Source organism: Drosophila eugracilis, unplaced genomic scaffold, assembly GCF_018153835.1.
Source record: "Drosophila eugracilis isolate 14026-0451.02 unplaced genomic scaffold, ASM1815383v1 contig_952, whole genome shotgun sequence".
NCBI lineage: Eukaryota > Metazoa > Arthropoda > Insecta > Diptera > Drosophilidae > Drosophila > Drosophila eugracilis.
Window position 1 is genome coordinate 55,606 of NW_024573870.1, and position 22,057 is coordinate 77,662.

Sequence of the window (22,057 nt, forward strand, 5' to 3'; positions counted from 1 at the left end):
TGGTGGCTTGTTTTTTCTTTTTTTTTTTTTTGCTGGCACACAAAATTTGATTTAGATTATTGTCGATGCTGCCTAAATGCCAAAGCAATTTCAGATGCAGACATTCTCCTACGCGAAAATCAGGAGTTGTAGCTGAACCACTGGCGGGGCTCTCCCCGGGGGTCTGATTAATGGCAATTAAGTTGGCCAGTTGTACTCACAGTTCTAAATCCGGAAAGACTTTATCACAGACCTCACAGCGTATATCGAAACCGTTTTCGTCGTCTGTGAAATCGATATCTCCCTGGCTGATTAGCGAGGAGTTTTTCTTATCTTTGGAGAATTCGTCACCACTGTACAAAGAGCCTGGAATAAAGAAAGTAAATTTCGATTAGATTAAAGAAAGACAACTTTGAAAGTATTGTTAACCTATGATTGCTGTTATATAAACTTAAATTGAAGGCCTGTAAATTATAAAGATTTTTGAGATTTTAATAAATAATATAAATAAATTTATTAAAAATAAATTATTTATAAGTTATTTAAAACTTTTAAATTTTGAATTGAAATCCCAAAAATTTTATAAACTGGCGAGAGGTGATCTTAGTAAATCTTTTCTTTATTTTTAAGCTTAGCTCTCCACAAGCACTTACAAAAAGGCTGGCTATCTTTAGCTTTAACTTTGTACGTTCACTATATATCACTTCGATCCTTAAGTTATCACTTGAGCTGGTCACTTGACACACAACCGTCCGGCTTCGCGTTTCTTGAACAAGTGTGTCGTTCGCTGAGCATAATGCCGACGAGCTAATGTTTTGTTTGCCCGCTAACAATCTGCGGCAGGTCCTTTTTTTCTGGCCAGGACGCATTGACATATGACCAACACACTCACTCACTCACACACACACTCTCCAGGAGTAAACACGCAAACACTTAACACAAAATTGGTAGCGGAGACGAAATCGTGTGCACTCATATATGGCACTCGCATAGCTTGACGTTGAATAGATAATTGTCCCAAATGAAAGTAAGGTAAAGGCAAGACACCCCTACCCACCCCACCGCCTCTAGAGGCAATCCTCACCCCTCTCTTAACTTGGCCAACTCCCGACGAGTGCCAAGTGCACAGATACAGGGAGAGAAAAAGCTATAAGTTTAATTTGAATAAGTATTTCGGAAATCGGAAGACAATTAATTATAAAAAAATGTTTTTAAGGGGAATTTTACTACTTCTTGAAATTAAAAAGAACATTAAATAGAAACTATTATTATGAATGATTATGATTAAAGTTTCCTTAACTATTTCTCTCTCTGCATGTTTAAACAATTCCTAGGGGAAATGAGTGTTGAATATGAGCCACTCAACCAGTCGGTTGAGGAGAAAGCTGAGGTGCTCTAGGGGGTGGCTGAGGCAGAGGTAAAGATAGGGCGGGGGTAGGGTACTAGGTATTGGTACTAGTTAGCAGGGGTGGTGGGCAGTGGACAACCACCAGGTGACACAAGCATATCAGCTAAGGGATGATGGCGATGACCAGAGATTATGCATGCAAGCACATCCGAAGGGTCAGCAGTCAACCCCTCAACCTCTGCCACCCTCTGCCTTCCCAGTTCCATTGGACTGATTTCGTTTGAAAAGTCATATGTAGTAGATATGGCACCTTATACTAGCAGGTTTTGCTTCTAAACAGGTGTTGCCTCTCAAGGCAGCCCACCTCCACTGGTCAAGGGGTGATTCCCAAACACCCAAGCCACCCCCTCTCTCAGTACAGTGGTAATTGCTGTTTTGGGTCAAAAGTTAATTTTCAGCGTGTGCAATATGGCCGCAAAGGGCAGCGAAGATTCCCACGTCAAGAGTTTTTCCTTTCGGGCTGCACTTGAACTTTGGCTTGAGTTTTTTTTCAGTTTTGGGTGGGCAAGCGTGGGATAGTAGGAGGGTTGGAAGGTAGTAAGGTAGGAGCTATCCCTAGGGGGTGGGGATGACACATAGGAGTCGAAGTGGGAGTGGGTCGACATATGGTGTTGTGGGCAAATGGGAGGGTAGTTGTAGGTTCCTTGAGCCTGAGAATGTTTGGGAAAACTTATGTTTGGGTGGGTTGCTTTAAGTAGGGAGTAATCCTGGGAACTAACTTCGAAGATAAGTAGAGCAGCTGGTCTTGAAAGTAGTTAAAAGAACTAAAAGAGGAACTAAATTATAAACTTTGTTATTATATACTTCTATTAATATATTTGTTGTTTAATGTTTAGAATGTCAATAAACCTAGGATCAACATACATTACCCTTTTTAATAACCTTTCACCCAATCAATTAATCAAACAGCCAATGATTCATTTGCCCCTCCTCAAAAGCATCTGCTTTGTCTGTTCACCCATCGATTCCTTATCGTTTAGCCATTGCCCAGCCCCCTTGTCATCATCTCCCCCGAAATCCTGAACAATCCGTTCACGCCTTTCACCAGATCTCGCCATTTTGCAAATCTCTTCCTTTCCAGCAGCTGGATTCCCCCTTTCATCTGACAGATTGATACACTCGCCGAATGCAGAATTGACAATTCAATAGATCCATTGTAAGGCTTCAGGATGTGGATTAACCAGATAGAGGGGATGGATGCTGAAGGGGGCGGACTGAAACTCTTTGACATGCCAATTACATATCACGGAATCTGCTTCTGGCTGCCAAAAGCCACCGGCTGACCCTGAATCGGAGGCTATATCTCGCTAAACGGAAGCCGAAACTGTTGACAAATGATTGATTGAATTATTTACACCTTACAGCTTGTGCTCAGGCAAAAAAAAAAGAACGAGGAAAAAATCAAAGTTAGATCCGCCTGCTAATCGATTTGGGAGCAACCGAAATGAAAAATAAAAAACAAAAAAGGGTTAGGTGGCACTCCTAATGATGCCCAAATTGACACCCGATGATCATTTAGCCGAAGACGCGACACGAGCCTTCTATTTAATTTTTTTTTTTTTCTCGTTTCGATTTTTATTTTTTAGCTCATTAATCATCCATCAGCTTTTGCCGGCGACAAAGTGTCAATCGGCGGAGGTCTGTGTTTCTGTTTCGTATCTAACTGAGAGTTAGTTAGGATCTCGTTTATGGGCTTGGTCTATGTGGCGTGTGTTCTGCCAGTCGCCAGTTGCCAGTTGCCAGTTGCCAGTTGCCAGTTGCCGAAACGACGAACATATCTAAATGTGCTTCGTGTATAGTTTGTTCCATTGTTTGATTGGTCGATTGAAGAGTTGCCGCGACTTAAGCCGAAAGCCATCTCAAAAACTGTCTCGGTTTCGTTTTTTTGGGGGAATGGTTTTTCTGTTCTGTTTTTTTGGACTTTTGGGGGCGAGGTGGAGTCAAGGTGAAGGGAGTTTGCTTTGAGTTGACAACTTTGTGGGTTGGTTGCTTATCGAGTGATTGAAGGAATGGTTAGATGTCATTGCTCAGGAGTTGGGGCTATTGTCTAATTGTTAATTATTGTTAATTAGCTAAATTAGAAAAGGGCAAAAATTTGAAATATTTATATAAAATTTAAAAGATATATTGTTTAACTTTTGCTATAGGCAATTAAATAGTTTGTATAATTTTTCAAAAACTTTCCCAGGCTAACAGTTTCACCCCTTGATATTTGCATTTTCCTCACTGAAAACTCTTGAATACGTAAAATTCCCAGCCCAGGCACTCATTAAATATTCCTCGACAAAAGTAACGGTCAAAACTAAGAACTCCCTCTACTGAAAATTCAGCGATCTTTTGCTACCGTTTCAACCACACACTTTCGATCGCTCCTTGCCACCTTTTCCTTTCCGGAACTTCGGGACGGAGCCTTGATCGTGTTGCCACCCCCGTGCTGCACTGGTGGCATTCGCTGGCATATCCTTAAGCCCAGGACATCTGGGACTTGTCTTCTGCCAAAAACGAAAAGGGAATTTCCCTGTTCAACAGCGCGTGAACTGCGAGAAAAGTTGACTGAAAATACGTTAAAAAGTCAAGTCACAGGTGTCCTGTTTAAATGGGAAAGCGGGTTGAATATGGCAAGCTTGGAAAATAGGACTTACGCGGAAACTTTGACAGCTTGGTTTTAATTGAAAAACTTAAAAATAAATACGAGTCTATTGTAATGGAAAATATGATCCGGCAGATAAGCATGTGGAATTAACCATTATGTTGATTACATATTCAAATTTAAAGCCGACTCGACAACGAAAACATATTCGTTGGAGATTTAAATTCGTGATAATCAGAAAAAAAGAGTGTGAAACGCCAAATGAGCTGTCCATAAATCCCACATGTTTATAATCAAACACGCCCCGGCTTCCCAGTTTTCAGTTTCAAAGCATCAGAGGGATGCAGGATTAGGCTTAAATTGAGCGTGTGCCATTTTGACTGTCAGCAACATACACTATATCGCTGACACAATCTCGGACCCTTTGTTTGCTGATGGATCTCTAATGAAATTATCAAACATTTTAATAACAAATGAAAACATGTGCGGTTGCTGGAATATTGCATGGGCGCATGCGCAGCGCACAAATTGATCGCATTTAGGGGATGCAAAAAGGGTGCTCGGTAATATCACAGAAGGGATGTTAGACTGCTTCCGATTCTGTGAGCCCTCATCATATAAGCTGTTCCTGTTCCTTTTCTCTCTCCCTGTTCCCCAGATTGTATCAGAAAGGGCCGACGCTCGTGCCAGGAACTCTGTCACGGGCATTGCCACCGGATTTTTGATAGATTCTGTACCCCCGATTTTGACCTGACCCACAGCGGTTGCGTTGTGTTGCGTTAATTGCCACAGCACCACACAGCTGCAGTTATTAGCCACACCAGCATGGACATAACACATACATTATATTCTCTTCTAATGTCAAATTTAGTAGGAATTGTATGATTTTGTGTCAGGGGTCCTGGTGAATATCCATTGGTGTAGGGAATGATATCTTAATTATGTAGTTGTAGATTGAATAATATATCATTGGAAAAGTAAATAAATTCCATGATAAATATGCATATTTTAAAAGCTAAAAAAAAAATAAAACATATCACTCACCATTATCACGATCGCTGCGATCATCACTGGGCAGGGAGCTGCCACCTCCGCCGCTTTTGGGTCCTGAGGAGGCTGCTGCCACTGCTGCGGCGGCTGCTGCTGCAGCTGCTGCCAGGACTTCACCGCCGTTCATAAAATTTTCATTTAATTGAACAGGACTTTTTGGTCGCCCATCGAGGACCATTTCACTGCCAGCATTCACATACCGATTCGTCTCGTACCACAGCTATTAAAAAATAAGAGAAAATAATTGTAAAAAATTGTAAAAAAAATCGAGTGGCACGTGCTAAGGGTATTTGATAAGGGGAATTAATACTCACATAACCTCCATTAATATAACTCTGTAAATTTGCCTCGCCAACCCCATCGTCCTGAACGTTTCGGATTTTTTTCAACCACGTGGACACATCTTCTGTGGGCTCTAGCCAACCATTATAATGCCTACCACGGGCCTGTAAATATAATATAAGGGTAATTAATTTAAAATATATTTATTTTAGGTTTTTTTTTCGTTTATGTTGAAACTTAATTATAAAAAATGAATTCAATTTCTAAAGATAACTGCTGGCGCCATCTGTTGTCTTACCCTGATAACTGTGCTATTTGTACAAATTTGTCTTTGCTAAGCCAAGGCACACACCTCAAATGTGTTATATAGTGTGTATAATATACATGTACCAAGTAGATATTTAAAACTTAAGGTGTAAGATGGGGTTTTTAATGGGTTTGGAATTAAAAAAATATTTAAAAAAATATCTAAAATTAAAAACTATAGTGCAATTGTTTATCGTGCTTAATTTGTGGTAAAATTTCGATTCCTATTTTATATATGATCCATCTAGGTAAAAAATAAAAACATATTATATGAAAAACGAAAACTATAAATTATTCATAATGTGCCTTCTTACACCATAAGCTTTCTTAAGAGCGCAATATTATTACTTAGCCAATTAATAGGGCCCTTTAAGCACTCTTATGAAAAGCGAACCCAGCAAGACGCCGCCCACAAGTCTGCCCACAACATCAAGGTCACTAACAGAGTACTGGGAAACTGCAGCAACAGTGCGAAAATCCAAGAAAAACAACAGAAAAACTAAACAAAAACCGCCGACAGTTTTTGTGTACAAAATAAAAGCAGCGGCGCCAAGCTGAAATACGCATAATTTAAACAAATCGTTAACGGCGGCTGCGGCAGTCTTTTTTTTCTGTTTTGTTTTTGCGGCTGGAAATGGGGAAAACTGCCTTAGACTTTGCGACGCCGAAAGTTGGAGGTTGCAGCAGCAGCAGCAACCACAAATTAAAATCGAAAAACCAAAAAAACAAAACTCAAAAAAAAAAAAACATAATCCGAAACTCAAATGCTGCGGTTGACTGAATGACTTTGCGTATGCGCAACGTTCAAGTCGCCGCCGTCGAACTCTTGTCTATGAATTCATTTGGAAAAACGGCATTTTACAGTTTGCGATGAAGTGGTATGTGTGTGTGTGCTCCGGTGAGTGTGTGTGTGTTGAGTGGGAGAGTCTGGAGAGAAAGAGAAAGAGAGAGAGAAAGCCATGTGTGCACGCTCCAAAAATTAAGTTAACAACGCCTCAAGTGGCTTCTTCTGCCCCGCGGCATATGCAGAGCAAAAATAGAAAAAAATAAAATAAATACAAAATTATAAGCGCGTATAAATGAAATAAAAACTTTACGTTTTCAGGACGAGGGAGGTTTCCTCGAGTGGTTTGCCAAACAAGTAGGTTGCAGTCTGTGTTTTTGATACGCAGGAGGGCCAACGCAAGTTATAGTTGCAAAAATGTATAATTGGAAGGGTTTAGATTTTTGAAGAGGGATTTCTCTAATTACAGTAATTAGAAGAAGGAGGAGATACCAGGTAAAGGCGATCAAAGGCTTAGAAATTAATAAAAGATTTTACAGAATTCCTATAATCAGCCGATTTCTTTATAAAACATTTTTAAATGAAAGAAGAAATAGTTATTAGATAGTCGTCTGTTACATAAATCATCATCTAAAAATACATATTTCATGGTTTTTTCCCTTATTAATTGACTGAAATTATTGGCTTGATAAATCTTATCTTCGCTCTTAATGACTCCAAAGAAGTAATCAAACAGAAAATGTTCTGTGTTCGGTGATTAGCAACTGTTTTCATGCTTCAAGTCACATAAGTGGGACTCCTGCACGAGTTGATTTTTTATTGATTCATTTAAATACAAAGTCCGGTACTTCAAGAGCCATCATTTCTTTGGGGTAATCTTAAATGTCTTTTTAAAGCATATTTTACTTTTGTAAAGCAAAGAACTAAGTCCTAAGATAATTCAGGTAATCATAAAAATCTTTTTAGAAAACTTCTTCGATTTTCCCTGGTTATTTACAACACCAACGGAAACTGCAATCCGATGCAGCCACTAAAAAGTGATAAGATCATTGGGATATGCCCACATCATACATGGCTAGGAATTGCCGTGACAGTTTGGCAAACAGTTCCAGTTGCTTGTTTTGTCCGCCGATAATCCCCGGACAGACATCATCACACATGTCCTTGCCTATTCATAACTTTATTATTAAAAAGGAGGCCACAAACTCGCAGCACAAAAACACGAAACAGTCAATGGGCAGGGAAAATATTTACGCGCCAGAGATAATCTCAAAGTGTTGGGTTCGTTCGTCCTCTGGCAAGAGAACTGGCTTCGAATTGCCAGATCAGATCCAGATCCTCCAGGAGGATCAACCAGGGAAACGGTGCCAGATAGGTAAAGATACGGCCAATGTATCTGTCAAAACGGAAATGTGAACGATAAAAGTGCGCTTGATTTGAGGATCATCCAGGAATAAAAGGACGGACGCAAAATCAGTAGCAAAAGGGATCTGTGCTCTGTTATTTTTGCAATTTTCGCTCGAGTGGCAGAAACAATATTTTTGTAGCAATACCTGAGTTGTGTAGGTAAAAAGTTGGGATCTCTTCTCGTGTGCGAATTGTCAACAGGACGAGGCGCGATAATTTGATTGGATTGTCTGTGTGTCCCCGAAGAAGGAAAGTGTTTGGATGGAGGAAGGAGGGAGGGAAAGTGTCAGTTGACTGACTGACTGACAACCGATCGAAGGGTTCAGCCTGCGGATCCGATCCTCGTTCCCTAATTGGAATCATCAGCCGGCCTCGACTTAAGCCTCATTTGGGGTGCACTTTGTGGATTTTCGGCCTGGTTTTCCACTCCGTCGAAGGTAAATTAGCTCTGGCCAGGGATTAGGCACATTTGACTGACAATTGATACCCTCGAGGTAGAGCTCTAATCAAATCTCTTTCCAATCGTTTGATTTTCCCTGCGAAAAGCACCCAAAAAAAAATGGGATGACTCAATTCGGTTGCAATTTTCGCACATAAAAATTGGTACGGATCTGATGGGATTAAATTTCCCGACCACCGGAAAAAAAGGCGGAAATTTGAGATTGCCAAAATGCGCACACATGTGAAAGGCTTAAGGTCCGTTTTGGTAATATATTTTTGATATATTTTCGGATATCTGCTAAGGGATTTAAGCCCACTGATTGTTTGGGAAAATATTTGTGGTTGAAACTAACGACTTTTTTGGGTGGAAATATGAGAATTTTATACGAGTTTTAGATTAATATATATATAATGTTATCTTGTAAAAAAAGACTTACCTTCCATGCCAGCTGCGGGTCTTTGGGCTGGTGGCTGAGTTTCATGGGGAAGGGTCCGTAGCGGGTGCCCCTCTGAAGCGACGTCTTGGCATAGACGCCACCGCTATCACGGATGTCCAGATCACAGACGGGTTCGCGCCTTCGCGCCCATTCCTGCAGGATGTGCTCCGCCTGGACGCGATCCTTGAAGAAGGCCTCCATACCGTCGACGGCGGAGGGAGAGGTCTCCAATGACAGTGGCAACGTGGGAGGCGGAGGCTGTTGACGCTGATGCTGCTGCTGAAGATGATTGGGATGATGCAGGAGCTCCTGATCCTGAAGATCAAGATGATCCCGCCTCGTCGGAGATCCTTCAATGGGCTCCTGTTGTGGCAAACGATGGCGGGCGGCGAATGAATCCTCAATAGATTCAGGCAGGGGATTAAAGGCCTGACTCCTGGCACTTAGATCCAGATGATGGAGGTGATGATGATGACGCACAACACTCGCACTTGGATCGAAGTCGTCGCCGCTGGAGCCTGTTTAGGAAACGAATCGAAAAAGAAATAGACACCGATTAGAAATGACTTTTCCGACCGCTGGCACCGCAAGCACTCAAAAAAACACTAATCCTAATCAGTTGTTGGCTGTCAAGTCACTCCCAAAATAAAATAGATAAAGACGACTCTTCAAGAGAGATGACAATCGTTGCCCGGTTCCATTTAAAGGTATCTCTGTGTGATTTGGCAATGCACAGCGCCTATCATTCAGCCACTCTATGTGGCTACTACTACTATCTTCTCGTCAAGACAGGTGTCTCTATTGGCCCCTCTACCCTTACCAATAGATAGGGCATATCCGTTACCTTGCCTATTATTCCAATTTAACCAAGCAGGCTGGGCAAACAATAAATGTGGATAAATATTCCAACTATTTTGTTGACACAATAATTCCGATTTAAGTAACTTCGATTTGTATTCACTTCCGATTGATGTGACTCAATTGTCGTCTGCCGACTGACTAGATAGAAAGACAAGACTAGGTTGTCCCAAACGTAGACTGACAGTAGAGTCAAAGGTAAGTAGTTTTCTAATGGAAATTATAAAAACAGGGAAATGATGGTAGCTAGTCACTTTTATATAGATAATGATATACACTCATACTATATACAGCAGTGCATTCCATAGTTGTTAGTTGGAAAAAGAACAGGCACTCCTTTTAAATACAGATAATCGGTGGGCTAGGAACTTAAGTATACACGCACAAATTACCCGACGATTATTGATATTTGACCAACTACTAGTTGTTGTTTGCTGTTTGGTTTCTTGTCTTGTCCATCCGCCTTGTTCGAACACTTGAAACTAAATCGTAATTTGAGCTGTTAGACAAAATATGACAGCGCTTGGAAAGATAACGAATATCATGGTATGGTAACAGTAACAGTAACAGTAACATTACCCCCGAACCAGATAAGTATCGGCCATATAAATAGACCGCAAAGCAGGCGCAAACAATGGTCAAACAAATATTGCGTTTAAGAGTTCTCGACCCGAACACCCTGAACAACCTGCTGCATTTCGCACATCCTTCGGCACACTCTGTTTGTCCAGAATATCCTTAGACTTCGATCGCGAACCCCGACGGCTGACGGCTTCACACCATTTAGCGAAATCTTTTTGAAGTGGCCTACTTCAAAGACCGCCCTCAAGTGCACTCATCTCGCGTTTATCCTCGGCTCTATTTGACAACCCAATTGGTAATCACTCTAGTTTTCTTTAGTTTTCCCTTTTTTTTTTTAGCCCAAGCGCAAGTGTTTTTGGTGAAGAACCTTCGGCTAATTTGTGTTTTAGGTAATCACATTTGGGACTGGCCTGCTGATAAAACTGGCCATAAACGGTTGATTGCTCGTGTGTGGGGTGGCTTGATAAGTGGGGATCGATTTTAATGGGTTTACTTAGAGCTTACTTCGGTTTTAGTTTGGCCATTAAAAGTTTGCGACAAAGTTTACGGAGGAAACTAGATTAAAAGATGTTTTTGTTTTTGCGGCCTGGTAGACAGAGCTCTTGGGAAAAATGTTTTTGGCTAATTTGGAAAGCACTTGAGTTTTGTAATACTCATTATTAGTAGCTGGTTTTTAACAAGACTTTTATTACTAAATTTATTTGACTAGATGAGGAATGGACTACTATTTATAGTTATTGTGGAATGCTATATGGATTTGAAATATATTCTTCTGCATTATATAGTTTTCTACATTCATCTATTTTATTATAAATTTATGTGTAAAATTGCAGGTCGAAACCAAGAAAATATTTGGGCAAAAAATTTGAAAATAATTATAAACACGTCCATTAAGAGGGCAACATTTTTGATTACTTTTGAATCAGTTAACCAACAAACACTCTGAATTAAACTCTATTCAAAAACATATATTATGTTGAAAAAACACATTCAATGGTCTTATAATATCCGGTACGTTCCAAGGACCAGATTAGTCTCTATTTGATTTATTTTTAACACTTGATGGATAAATCTTCGTACAAATTCTTATCCCATTGATGTTTCAAAACTAAAACACATTGATTAACTGATGAATAGACTTTTTCAAATTGATTCACTTGGCTTCTGTTTAAGCCTAACCCATTGTAAACTGTTTTCAATCCAACTGATTCAGTTCAGAGAACTCCGATTCCCCTGTAAGCCACAGCGCGAGATACCGTTTATATTTATTTATTTTTACATTTTTGTTTATATTCACGTCTTGGAACCAACCTGATATGACATATCGATCGAACAGCATGATTCTGCTTTCAAACGTTACTTGTAATTATCACAATAAACAGATCAGTTGTAAATATTTTCATAACACGCGATGCGACATTTTCCGTTGGCTAACACTGCGTATGCTCGATGTCGCTTAATTTAACTCCGGTTCTAACGATTTTATAAACGACGGATAACTTTGATGAGGTGTCGTCTCTATCTGCCGGTTGTCTTCGCAAGACTGCTGCCAGCCAGTCGGCAAAAGAAGCGGCGATAGCGCAAAAAAATTATATATATATATGTAGAAATGAAGACCAGAAACAGAAATTCTATGGCACGGCAGCGACGTCGACGTCGACGACGACGGCGATGGCTATGGTAACTGAGAATGCAGACGGCGACAGCGAAAAAGCGAGTGTGATTTTCCGATTCCGATTGCCAGCACGCTCAGCAACGAACTGAATTGTCTGGAGGCGATGAGGATTCTCGGATTGCCGGATTCTCGGTTTGAATGGGAATTTTTCGGGCGGCTGGTTGGCTGTCCCATTCGCCATGGTGGTTGTTTCCCTTCCGCTTCTCTCCCATCTCCGTAAAAATCTCATCTCATCTCCCAAAAGGATCGCATCGCCCCGATGTCCTGGCTATCTTTCCCAACAACCAAAAGTCTAGGGGATGAAACTGGAGAGCTAAATAAACCCAAGGAAAGAGAGAGAGCACAGCCTCTGTATCTTTCAGTGGGTTTATATATGTATCTTTAGCCTGCGCTCTCTCATTCTCTCTCTTTTTGTGGGAATGTTTCTCTCTCTTTCTCGGCGAGAACACCTCTCGTTCTTGCCCCTTGAAATCTGTGTCAGTTTGCAGTCATTATTATTATCTGAAAGTTGGTGATTCTGATTCGAATCCTTAGTGCCAGTGGCCACAGAAAGGATAACAGAGGGAGATTTGCCAAAGAGACAGAGACAGAGACTGAGCAACAGAGAGAGATGCCCTTATTTACCCCTCGATTTTTCCTATCAGAATGCGGCTATGTATCTTTGAGATACACAGACAGCCAGCTCGAGTTGAGGGAGGAGTCAGGATAATAGGGCGGGCACATCTTCGCATTCATTATGCACTCGGCTATACGTACTGGGTTCTATATATAAAATGTATCTATATACCGAAATGGAGATATGGTTACAGAGGCCGAAGCAGAAACAGATACAAATGCAACTGCAGATACAGATACAGATAGAGCTACAGATACAGATGCTGTGTTGCTCTCTTTTTCTGACTGCTGGTTGTGTCTCTGTCCCTGTTGCGCTCTTGTGTTTGTTTGTTTGCGGTTGGCCCAGACACCACCCACAGCCAGCCACCCACTGATTTTCCATCCCCTCAGCTTTTATTTGAAACCCAACCCCAACCCCAGCCCTTCCCTCGGGCAGACAAAGTGGCAAGTTGCGGTTGCCATATCCTTAGCATCCATTTTTGGGGGGTTTTGGGTTTTCGGTTTGGGGTTTATGGTTTTCGTTAGCTTTGCGGGCTTTTCCCAACTCACACCCCCAGTTTTGCCCCCTAAATCAACCTGCGTCTGTTCCAAAGCGTGCGCAATAAGCACACATTAAGCTAATGGCTGTGTGTGGGTGTAGACTGGCCACCCATACATATGTATGTTTCTGCCTTGCTGTATCTGTGTTTATGGCTTCCTGCCAACTGTATATGTGTACATGTGTATGTTAGCCGGACAGAGAAAACTCACGGCTATAATTGAAAGCGACGACGACTTTTAGCCTGCGGCTGAAAAGGCAAAGTGTGCCGGGCTGATTTCCTCGACTTTCCCCCACGCTTTTCCTTCTGGTTGCTCTTTTTCCCTGTTCAAAGAACAACAAACCTGGGACTTTTTCGGCTGGTAGTTGGGGGTGACAAGTACATGGGCTTTTTGGCCTTTTGTTTGCAACTTAATTTTGTATCTGTCGTTAAACTTTTTCGCCTTTCGCTGGCTAAAGGGATTTTTTTGTTAGGTTTTGGCTTAAATTAAGTGGGTGGTAAATTATACTGATGAGAAGGGGGATTTTGATGACTGGGCATTAAGTGGAGCTTTTCAGGGGAAACTAAGGAAACTACAGTTATTTATTAAAACCTATTTAATGGGGCTCATAATTATCTTATAAGGCTATTACCAATCATTATCATTTAAACATGGGGATTGGAAATATGCAATTTCTCAGCTTCAACTTGCGTCAGTAAAGATACTTAGTCAGTATTGCAATCACCTTTCTATAAAAAGAATAATTTTTTTTCTTCTCAATAAGAAAGAAGGAATTGTGGTAAGATAAATGTGTGATCAAGAAAAATATTTCTTATATTTCTTGTGACGTGAATTATGATAACTAACATATATTTTTGTCCTATCTGTGATCCATGTAAAGTATAAAAATTTCCATGTTACCAGCGTTATCAGCGGTGCTAAGAGCATTGCAAAGCAATATTATTATTCAATACAAGAATTTATCTTTTGAAGCCAGCACGCGTCAAAATCATGTCACATTATCATAATATTTTATATTCGTTCTAAATAAAGAACTTATTAAATAGAATATTATTTATAAACAAGATGACTTATAAATATTACGGGATTTATTTTTTATCAAAAAAAAAATGTCTTATCTTGAAGTTCTCTCGACGCAAAAAAATACATACGATTTGAAACAAATTTTATTGCGTAAAAAGGCCAAGCTTGTTAGATGAAATAAAATTACTGATAAAATTGTCAAAAACTAATTTGTTTTCAGTTTAATCTTAACTTTTTGCGTGTTTCCTTTTAAACCTTCAAGAAACAATCCAGATCGCTGAGATATGCATAAACCCCGAAAATTTCCCATGAATCATTTTCATTGTGAATTGGGTCATAAATTCCTTCACTTGTTATTTATTTGCATGATCACTTGAGAGTCAGAAAAGCATGGTCTTTCCAATTTCGCAGCGAGGAGGTGCTAAAAAGGGCGCCCATAAAGTACACAAATTTCAATATATCTGTATCTCAACGTGTATCGGTATCTGTATTTGCGTTTGTCAAACAGCAGCACTCAATTAGGAGCTCACAACATACGGGTGAAATATTGGTAGAATGTCACGGCAGTATAAAAAGAAGGGGTGCTTAAGGGTTGAAAAGGTCCCTGACTTTGGACTGCTAATAGCGTTAAATTAAAACAACATAATCGACAACGAGTCACCCCTCCTTCCACACCGCTGTCACATAATTTAACACACGCGAAGACCCAAAAGATACAAAAAAGGATGTATCTTTATTTGCATTTCGCTCTGGTTTCGTTTGCTTTGCTTTGTCGGTGGCTTGTTCCGCATATGATAGGCCATAATTCATTAGCCAACACGCCTTTTGGAAAAACGTCAATAGTTTTATATGGGGCGGAGCCCTGCATAACCATGAATAATCAGGTCAGATCAGACAATCCACTGACAGTCGCTAAAAGGTGATAAAATTTCAATTAAAGGATTGCGATGCATTGTGGTGGAAGAGTTAAAATTATATTTATGGCTTATGACGTCTCGAACGGATGGAATAAATAAAAAGAAGATCAAAAAGCAGGGCAGATGCATATATCAGTCCCAAGAATACATTTGAAGCCATACTCGTATTTTGAACTTGCATGGAAGATAAAACAAAACAGATTGAATAATATCACATACGAAATACAAATTGAAAGACGTAGTGGGATAATAATATACAACTTTGCCATTCAGTAAATACATCATGCAGCTCTCCATTAAATGTTCTATCTTAAAAAACTGAAACCCTTTAAATCCCAGCTGAAATTTGAATTTTAACGCGCCAAAAAAATGAAACGAAAACTGCTTTTAAGATCAACTGAATATCCCGAGGCTGGGAGACTTCCTTTCGGGCAAAAAAGGACTCCATGTGAGTTCCATTCAGAGTCAGTGACTCCGGTTTGTCTCTGTGGAAGTTCTGTCGGCTGTAATTAACTCAGCTGGATGGCTGATCTTTGACTCTGACTGTCTGCGCCGGGACAAAGGACTTGCCCCGGCTTTTGTGAATGGCTTTTACAAGCTGCAGAGTGCAGGGAAATAAAGTTCTTGAAGGAATCAAAAGTCGTCTCGGTCCACATATCGCTACCATTGTTCGAATCTTGAGTGAAGGACCGAATGTGTAGGAATGCCCTTCTTTAGGCATAACACAACCAAGGCATGCTCCTGACATGCATGTGCTACTTAAACAATCGAGGACAGAATATTAGTTCTATTGCAAAAAAGGAGGTCGTATGTTGTAAAGTAAAGGTACTTTTCACAAAATACTATAAAATATCTTTCTGAGTTTAAATTTTATGCAGATTTCGAATTTAAATTTATATTTTTTACTCTTTTTCCCTAAAATAAACACATTTTGTAAGGGTAGAGCATTTAAAATCTATTATACTGCTCAACAAATTTAATTAATATTTTACCCTCTACTGTTTAAATTTGTATATAAAACTCATTTTGTAAGGGTAGAGCATTTAAAATCTATTATACTGCTCAACAAATTTAATTAATATTTTACCCTCTACTGTTTAAATTTGTATATAAAACTCTGCTGATCTTGTAAACCTGGCAACTTCGATGGTATGTGTGTCTCATTGACAGGCCAGGACTCACCACAATTGCTATAGCGATGCCTATTCCCATTCCGATGCCGATTTCGATTCTGATTGCTATTGCGAGGACTGCTGTTCCATTGTTCGGGATTCGAGGCGGAGCGGAAGTCGCTCTTCTCTGCCGAAAAGGACCCCGAAGAAAAAGTGAAGCAGGGCAAGTTCTCAAGTCAAAATCCGCGAGACAGACGACTGGGGTCAGGACTATAATTATGGCAAGGTCAAACCGTTAAGAGTGCCGTTGAAGATCGAGCCAAAAGAGGAGAGGGAAGAGAAGGACGAGGAGGCGTGAACGCAGAGATCGTAACTTAATACGAGCCAAAGCTGCAAACTCGAAATCAGATCGAGATTCAAACCCATCCGTGCAGCACGCGCCCTCAAATCGAGTCTACCAAAGTGCAATTTGCAATGTGCAACGGAAACGGTAGTAGAAGGAGCAGATACCCTCTGCTTCCTGTCGTAGCACACTTTCAACAAAAATCACATCTGCCAGGATCTTCAATTGCAGGGTGGTTTTGTTCACAGATCAGATACACTGCTGACCTCAAAAGATGCACAATTAATTGGAAAATGTCACTCACATGTAACCCTTTGTCACGCCGTTTTCCTTGGGATTTTCTTGGTTTTTTGCCCGAATTTTCAATTAAATCTTTTTCGCACTACACTTTTTAATTAGCGTGAGAATATTGTTTATTTATTTGTGATTCTGTAGTTTCTTCTCATTTATCAATCGAACTCGAGGACTATCTTTTTCCATTTTGCCGACGCTATAAACTCGAACACCGCGGACCAGTAAAAAATGTGATAAACTAAGCCCGAAGCTGGCCGTTCAACAATTAAGTGCCTTTCTCGTTAGTTGGTGCTAAGCAGGCACATTCAGAGAATTCCGAAGAGAATCGGAAAGAAAGAGCGAGCCGGGGGACACAGACCATTAAGTGTATAGAAGAAACATCTACAAGTGAGTCGGAATCTGAGGAGAGACCTCCAAAATCCGAAAAACCTTACTGATAAATAAACGTACTTTTATAAGCTTCGTGTCGGAGGATCGTGTTTCTGATCGTGTCAGGCCGACAAGTTTTTCCGAGCACTTGATCGAAAAAATATAATACTAGCTCGTGTAGTTAGTATCTGTGATGGGGCCCTCATGTGTACTATGCACCCCGCGACTGATATCTGGAGTCTATTTACTATCTATCTATTTACTAACTTAAAAACAATTTATGGAACAGGAAAAAAGCGAAATAGAATCAGCACTGTGAGAAAAATTGGAGCGGAAAGGGGGTTGAATGGGTTGGTGGTATACTGAGCTGTTAGCCACCTCGGATATATGAATGAAATCGAAGCGATAGGCCCTATCTTTATAACTGTCTTTCAAAGCCAATATAAACTTGATTATTAGTTAACAACAATGGCATAAATATGATCTAAGCCTAATTGAACTTTGACGGTATGCCCTATAAATAATAAAGTAAGTGATGATTTCTAATCATAAGTAAAATGTTAGAGGTAAAAAATAATTAAACCAATATTTCTAATTTTAGTGGGAAAAATACATTTTTAGCAGAATAACAGTAAATACCAGGAAAAGGTTCTATTCATTTCATTTTAAGATAGCCTACGTGAGTACTCCCCTTTCTTAACCCATATTTATATTTATACAATACAGTATCAGTACCTCCCGCATATCGGAACTATCTATCAGTAACCGCAGGCTCGTATTCTATACCGAAACATAAACAATGCAGTGGGAGAAGGTCCGCGCTCATAAACAATAGACCTGTGACAAGACACTGACAGTTACGCCGATAAAACAAGGCCCACTCATATACCATACCATGCCCACATACCCTGTAGAATAGGGGATCCATATTCCCATACACACGCCACTCGGTTTCCACTTAATTCGTCATCTAAATAAACAATCTCCACTAGGCGTAGTCCAGTGTCATTTATCTAAAAACAAAAGCCTTGACGTAATGTTGTAAACAAAAGACAATGCTGGGACTAGGTCGTTCAGATAAATTGGATATTTAGAGAAGTCGTTTTATAAGGGATATATAGAAAAGTATAGCACCAACGTAACTGATACTAAAAGTACCAGAAAGACTTGATAAACCGAAGACTCTACGATATAATCCTTTATCAAAAAAGTTCTATATTTATATTGAAAACTCAAGATTCAATAACAAAACGGAATACATATTGGCAATATAAAAACACCAGCCCCCTCTTCGGCCTTTTATACTGAACTACGCCTCATTCAAAAGCCCCCTTGTCTTCGGCCATATAACGTATACGCAGGGTCTGCCCAGGGCTATCATCGGCCGGCTTCTATCTAGACAACAAGGTTGGACTGTGTGCAATAGAGGCGACAAGAAACACTTTTGCTTTCGGACAGTAAAACGTCGAAATGTGTTGAGTCCGAAACGGAATCGAATCGTTGGGTATTGAAACGAGCAAATAAATGTCAAAAGTGTGTATTCGGCAATAAATTGTCGAAATTGGAAGAATAATTCGGGTGTTGTAAATCCATAAAAATATCAGGTGCGATGCATGCGCCATATCCCCGCCCCCTTCTTAACCCTCTAGCACTCCACTCTCGATGATATTTTTCGTTCTTCTGCGATGAAGCAACGCAATCAAAAAAGAACAAATTATTGAAGGAGAAGCAAGACCGCACAAGTGCACAATAAAACCGAAGTGAGACGTGCGCTCCGATAGATGATATCATCAGGAAGTACAAACATAGATTCTCTCTTTTTGAGGAGCGATTTCCATGTGTGCTTAACCCATATTTCTATAGTAGCAGCAGTGGGAGGTTTTTGATTAACCTATAATTTAATGTGCAAATCTTGCATATTAAAACTTTTTTAAGACTTTTAAGAGTAGTCAAGCCAATAGTTTTTCTTTTACATATTATATGTTATATTAAAAGAATACTAACCCGAAAAATAGTTAAGCTCACGTAGCATTAGTAAATTATCAAAGATAATTATTAAAAATTACAATACCAAGACTTACAGTGAGAATACTCTTAATAAAAATGGGTTAACCCACTTTTGGCAGAAAGACATTGGCCAGTCACTCTAAGGAAAGATGAAAACAAAAGTCAAGTAGCTGTGGGGGAACTTCATAAATAACTGCTTTATAGAGTATCCAATAGCACCGGCCATAAAACGTGTCCCACTGATAACCCAGTACACGAACACCAGTCGCATAATCTTGATCCCAATGCTTATCTGGCGTTTATCTCTCTGGCTCTGCCTGGAGCGAAAGGAACTTTTTTTTGGGTTGTGGTAGAAACTTTTGTCTACTGCAAATTGTATCTAGCACCGGCGATCTGACCAAGTTTATTCCCGAATTTAAGACGCCCAATTCGAGTCGAGTCTCCTCCCATTATCCACTCACGAGCTGTAAATTCAACGAGTGCGACACTTTTATTTTGATGTATTTATGACGCCTTAATGTGGTTGAGAAAGAACAACAGTATAGAGGTGATTGGTGTTTGAGTCTTCCATTATCAGGCGACACCGAATGTTATGTTTTATGATCCTATATATAGCTGTTTCTTGCCTAATTGAATGATATGATAGCAGGTTTTAGAAAATATTTTAATAGCTCTTAATACAATCGATTCACAGGTCATAAAAGTGCTGATACTCGGTATCGATAAGGATTTTACCATCGACCACAGGCGACACCAACCGACTGAGTAGCCAGTCGATAGTGATGGAAAGTAGTGATCATGGCAGTGCTCATGATGATGATGATATGATGGTCACGATTGCCAGGAACTTTAGGCTATCGTTTATAGATTAGCATTTTTTGTATTTTTGAGGGGTTTTTGGCAAGTGGTTTTTTGGGAACTAGTTTTAGATAGTGATGGGATTATGCGTATAATATTAAATGTCTGTTCAATAAATAAAAAATACAAATGCTATTCTTATATGAAATCATCATATATCTCGCTATGTACTTTGCACCGGAATCTGCTAACTCTATGTTCAGATCTTATCAAATCTTACTCATAAACACATTTTTCTACATTTATCCGAGTAACATGAAGTTTGCCATAAATATGTCAGCAGGAATTAAATAGAAATCTACATATTTTGAAGAAGGAGAACGAAGCTTGGAATTCCATTTAATTTTTGGCTATGTACACTGCGAAAAAATGACTATAAACTTTTAAAAAGTGTATTTATTATTTTTATAATTTTCAAGGAATATCAATTCCATTTCGTTTGACATAGTTAAGAGTATAAATTATAAACACTATGATCGCCTCAGGAATTGAAGATTTATTGACGTTCAAGTGCAATCTTTGAATCATTTATATTTTAATGCGACGAGCAAATGACGATATTGTAAATTGCATTAGGAAATCCGGCGAACATATAACGAGAATAAGCTAATCAAAAGTTCCGGCAGTTTTCAGTGAGTAATTTTAACAATCTTCTGTTTTCTAGCTAAATGTTTCGTAATCTATCATTTGCTTAACATTCTAATCGAGTACCACACTTTTTCAATGTCAGACTCAAAAACTGAGACTCAGACTCAGATTTTCAACCTACTAACTCTTGTCCTCAAAACATTCCGTTTCCAAAAAATCGCCTTATCTGAATCTTAAAGGAAAGCGTATAAAAATAAAGAATAAAATACACAATCCGAAAAGCAACTTGCCTAATTGAAACAGATGTCTGATATATATTTCAAGATTAATTAAAGTGTACCAGCATAGCCGCGAGTCAGAATATTCCAATAAAAGTCAACGTCTTACTCTGAGACGGGGTTCTCGCTTCGTAAAAGATTAAATCTCTGGGGATTGCCATAACTGCAGTTCTTACTTCCCTTTTTATGTTCCCCAAAGGGTTATGATAAACATTTTCTGAGTTCTGAACGTAACAGCATGCATATATGGTATATCTTTATTCTACAAGGAGTAATAACCACATTTTTTCGCTTATTATCAAATCAGAAATAAAGAATATATGATTGAAATTTTTATATTTACTTTGAAAAGAAACTATGGTTAATTTACTTCTTGGTCTTTTTGGAATGGGTCTCATTGGGATAATTAAAGTGTCGCATTGTATTTCTTGAGAAGAAGTGATTACTCATAAATGACTATTTGATTTAATGAGAAATATATTTAAAAGATTGCATAATTTTATATAAAAAAATCCAGTTAGGTTATCAAAACCTTTTCAGATTCGATCGTCTTTCCTTGAAAACCTTTAAAATCTTTCGGTTAAGAAGACATACTCACCCTGATTGAATTTCCTGGCAATCGCTTTCGATCGCATGATAATCTCCAAGAGTGACGTCATTAAACTAGACTATCTTTATATCCATGGCCAGAAATCAAAGACTCAGGTGAAAATCCTTTACCAATGCAAATGCACTCGGGCCAATGACATTGACATACTCCGCTATGCTTTTTCTCCCTCTTTACTTTCTCTCTGTTTCACTCACTTTTCCGACCTTTTTTGTTCAGTAGCAAGTTAAACCAAGAAGTCGAAACAATTAGAAATCACTTTTGCAAATCAAGAACACAAGTTTTTCCGGGGTGGACAACCGACACAATTGCATTTGCATAAAATCTCGACGTGGGCTTGGGGTTGGTGTTTATAAATTTGTGGCCAAGCCAGCAAAAAATCTTGCCAATGTCTGCCTTTTTTGTTGTTTGTTCTTTTTTTTTTTTTTATTATTTTGCTTGTTGCACACGCGTCTCGAAAAGTCAGTTAGTAGTGGGTAGTGGAAAAATCTCGGAGAAAAACCCAACAAAACCGACGGAAAAAAGGCGCTGTTGTTGTGGTACGAGTTTGAGTGCGAGTTGTTGTGGAAAAACAGTTTAAGGCACACACAGTTGGGAAATGCGAAATGCAAAATGCGAAAAATGGAACTGGAGCTGGAACCGGTGGAACTTGGAGAGCAAAAACCACCTGAACACACCTGCCCCACAAAGCTCCTCGAAAGCGACTG

At 39.5% G+C, this 22,057-nt stretch overlaps 1 protein-coding gene across 2 annotated transcripts in view; it reads right to left on the reverse strand.

Moving 5' to 3' along the window:
* Nucleotides 1-22,057, reverse strand: part of LOC108107041 (transcription factor hamlet) — a 30,152-nt gene extending 8,095 nt beyond the window's left edge. Inside the window, exons 1-5 of one of the 2 annotated variants that reach the window (XM_017214401.2) lie at nucleotides 21,342-22,057; nucleotides 8,685-9,202; nucleotides 5,342-5,473; nucleotides 5,022-5,247; nucleotides 201-345 (exon numbers count right to left, since the gene is read on the reverse strand). In XM_017214401.2, coding sequence (XP_017069890.2) covers nucleotides 201-345; nucleotides 5,022-5,247; nucleotides 5,342-5,473; nucleotides 8,685-9,202; nucleotides 21,342-21,402 — 1,082 coding nt within the window. In that variant the 5' untranslated portion in view covers nucleotides 21,403-22,057. Of the gene's footprint in view, nucleotides 1-200; nucleotides 346-5,021; nucleotides 5,248-5,341; nucleotides 5,474-8,684; nucleotides 9,203-11,435; nucleotides 11,720-21,341 lie in introns of those variants that run through there. The other variant, XM_017214402.2, reaches the window with a different exon arrangement.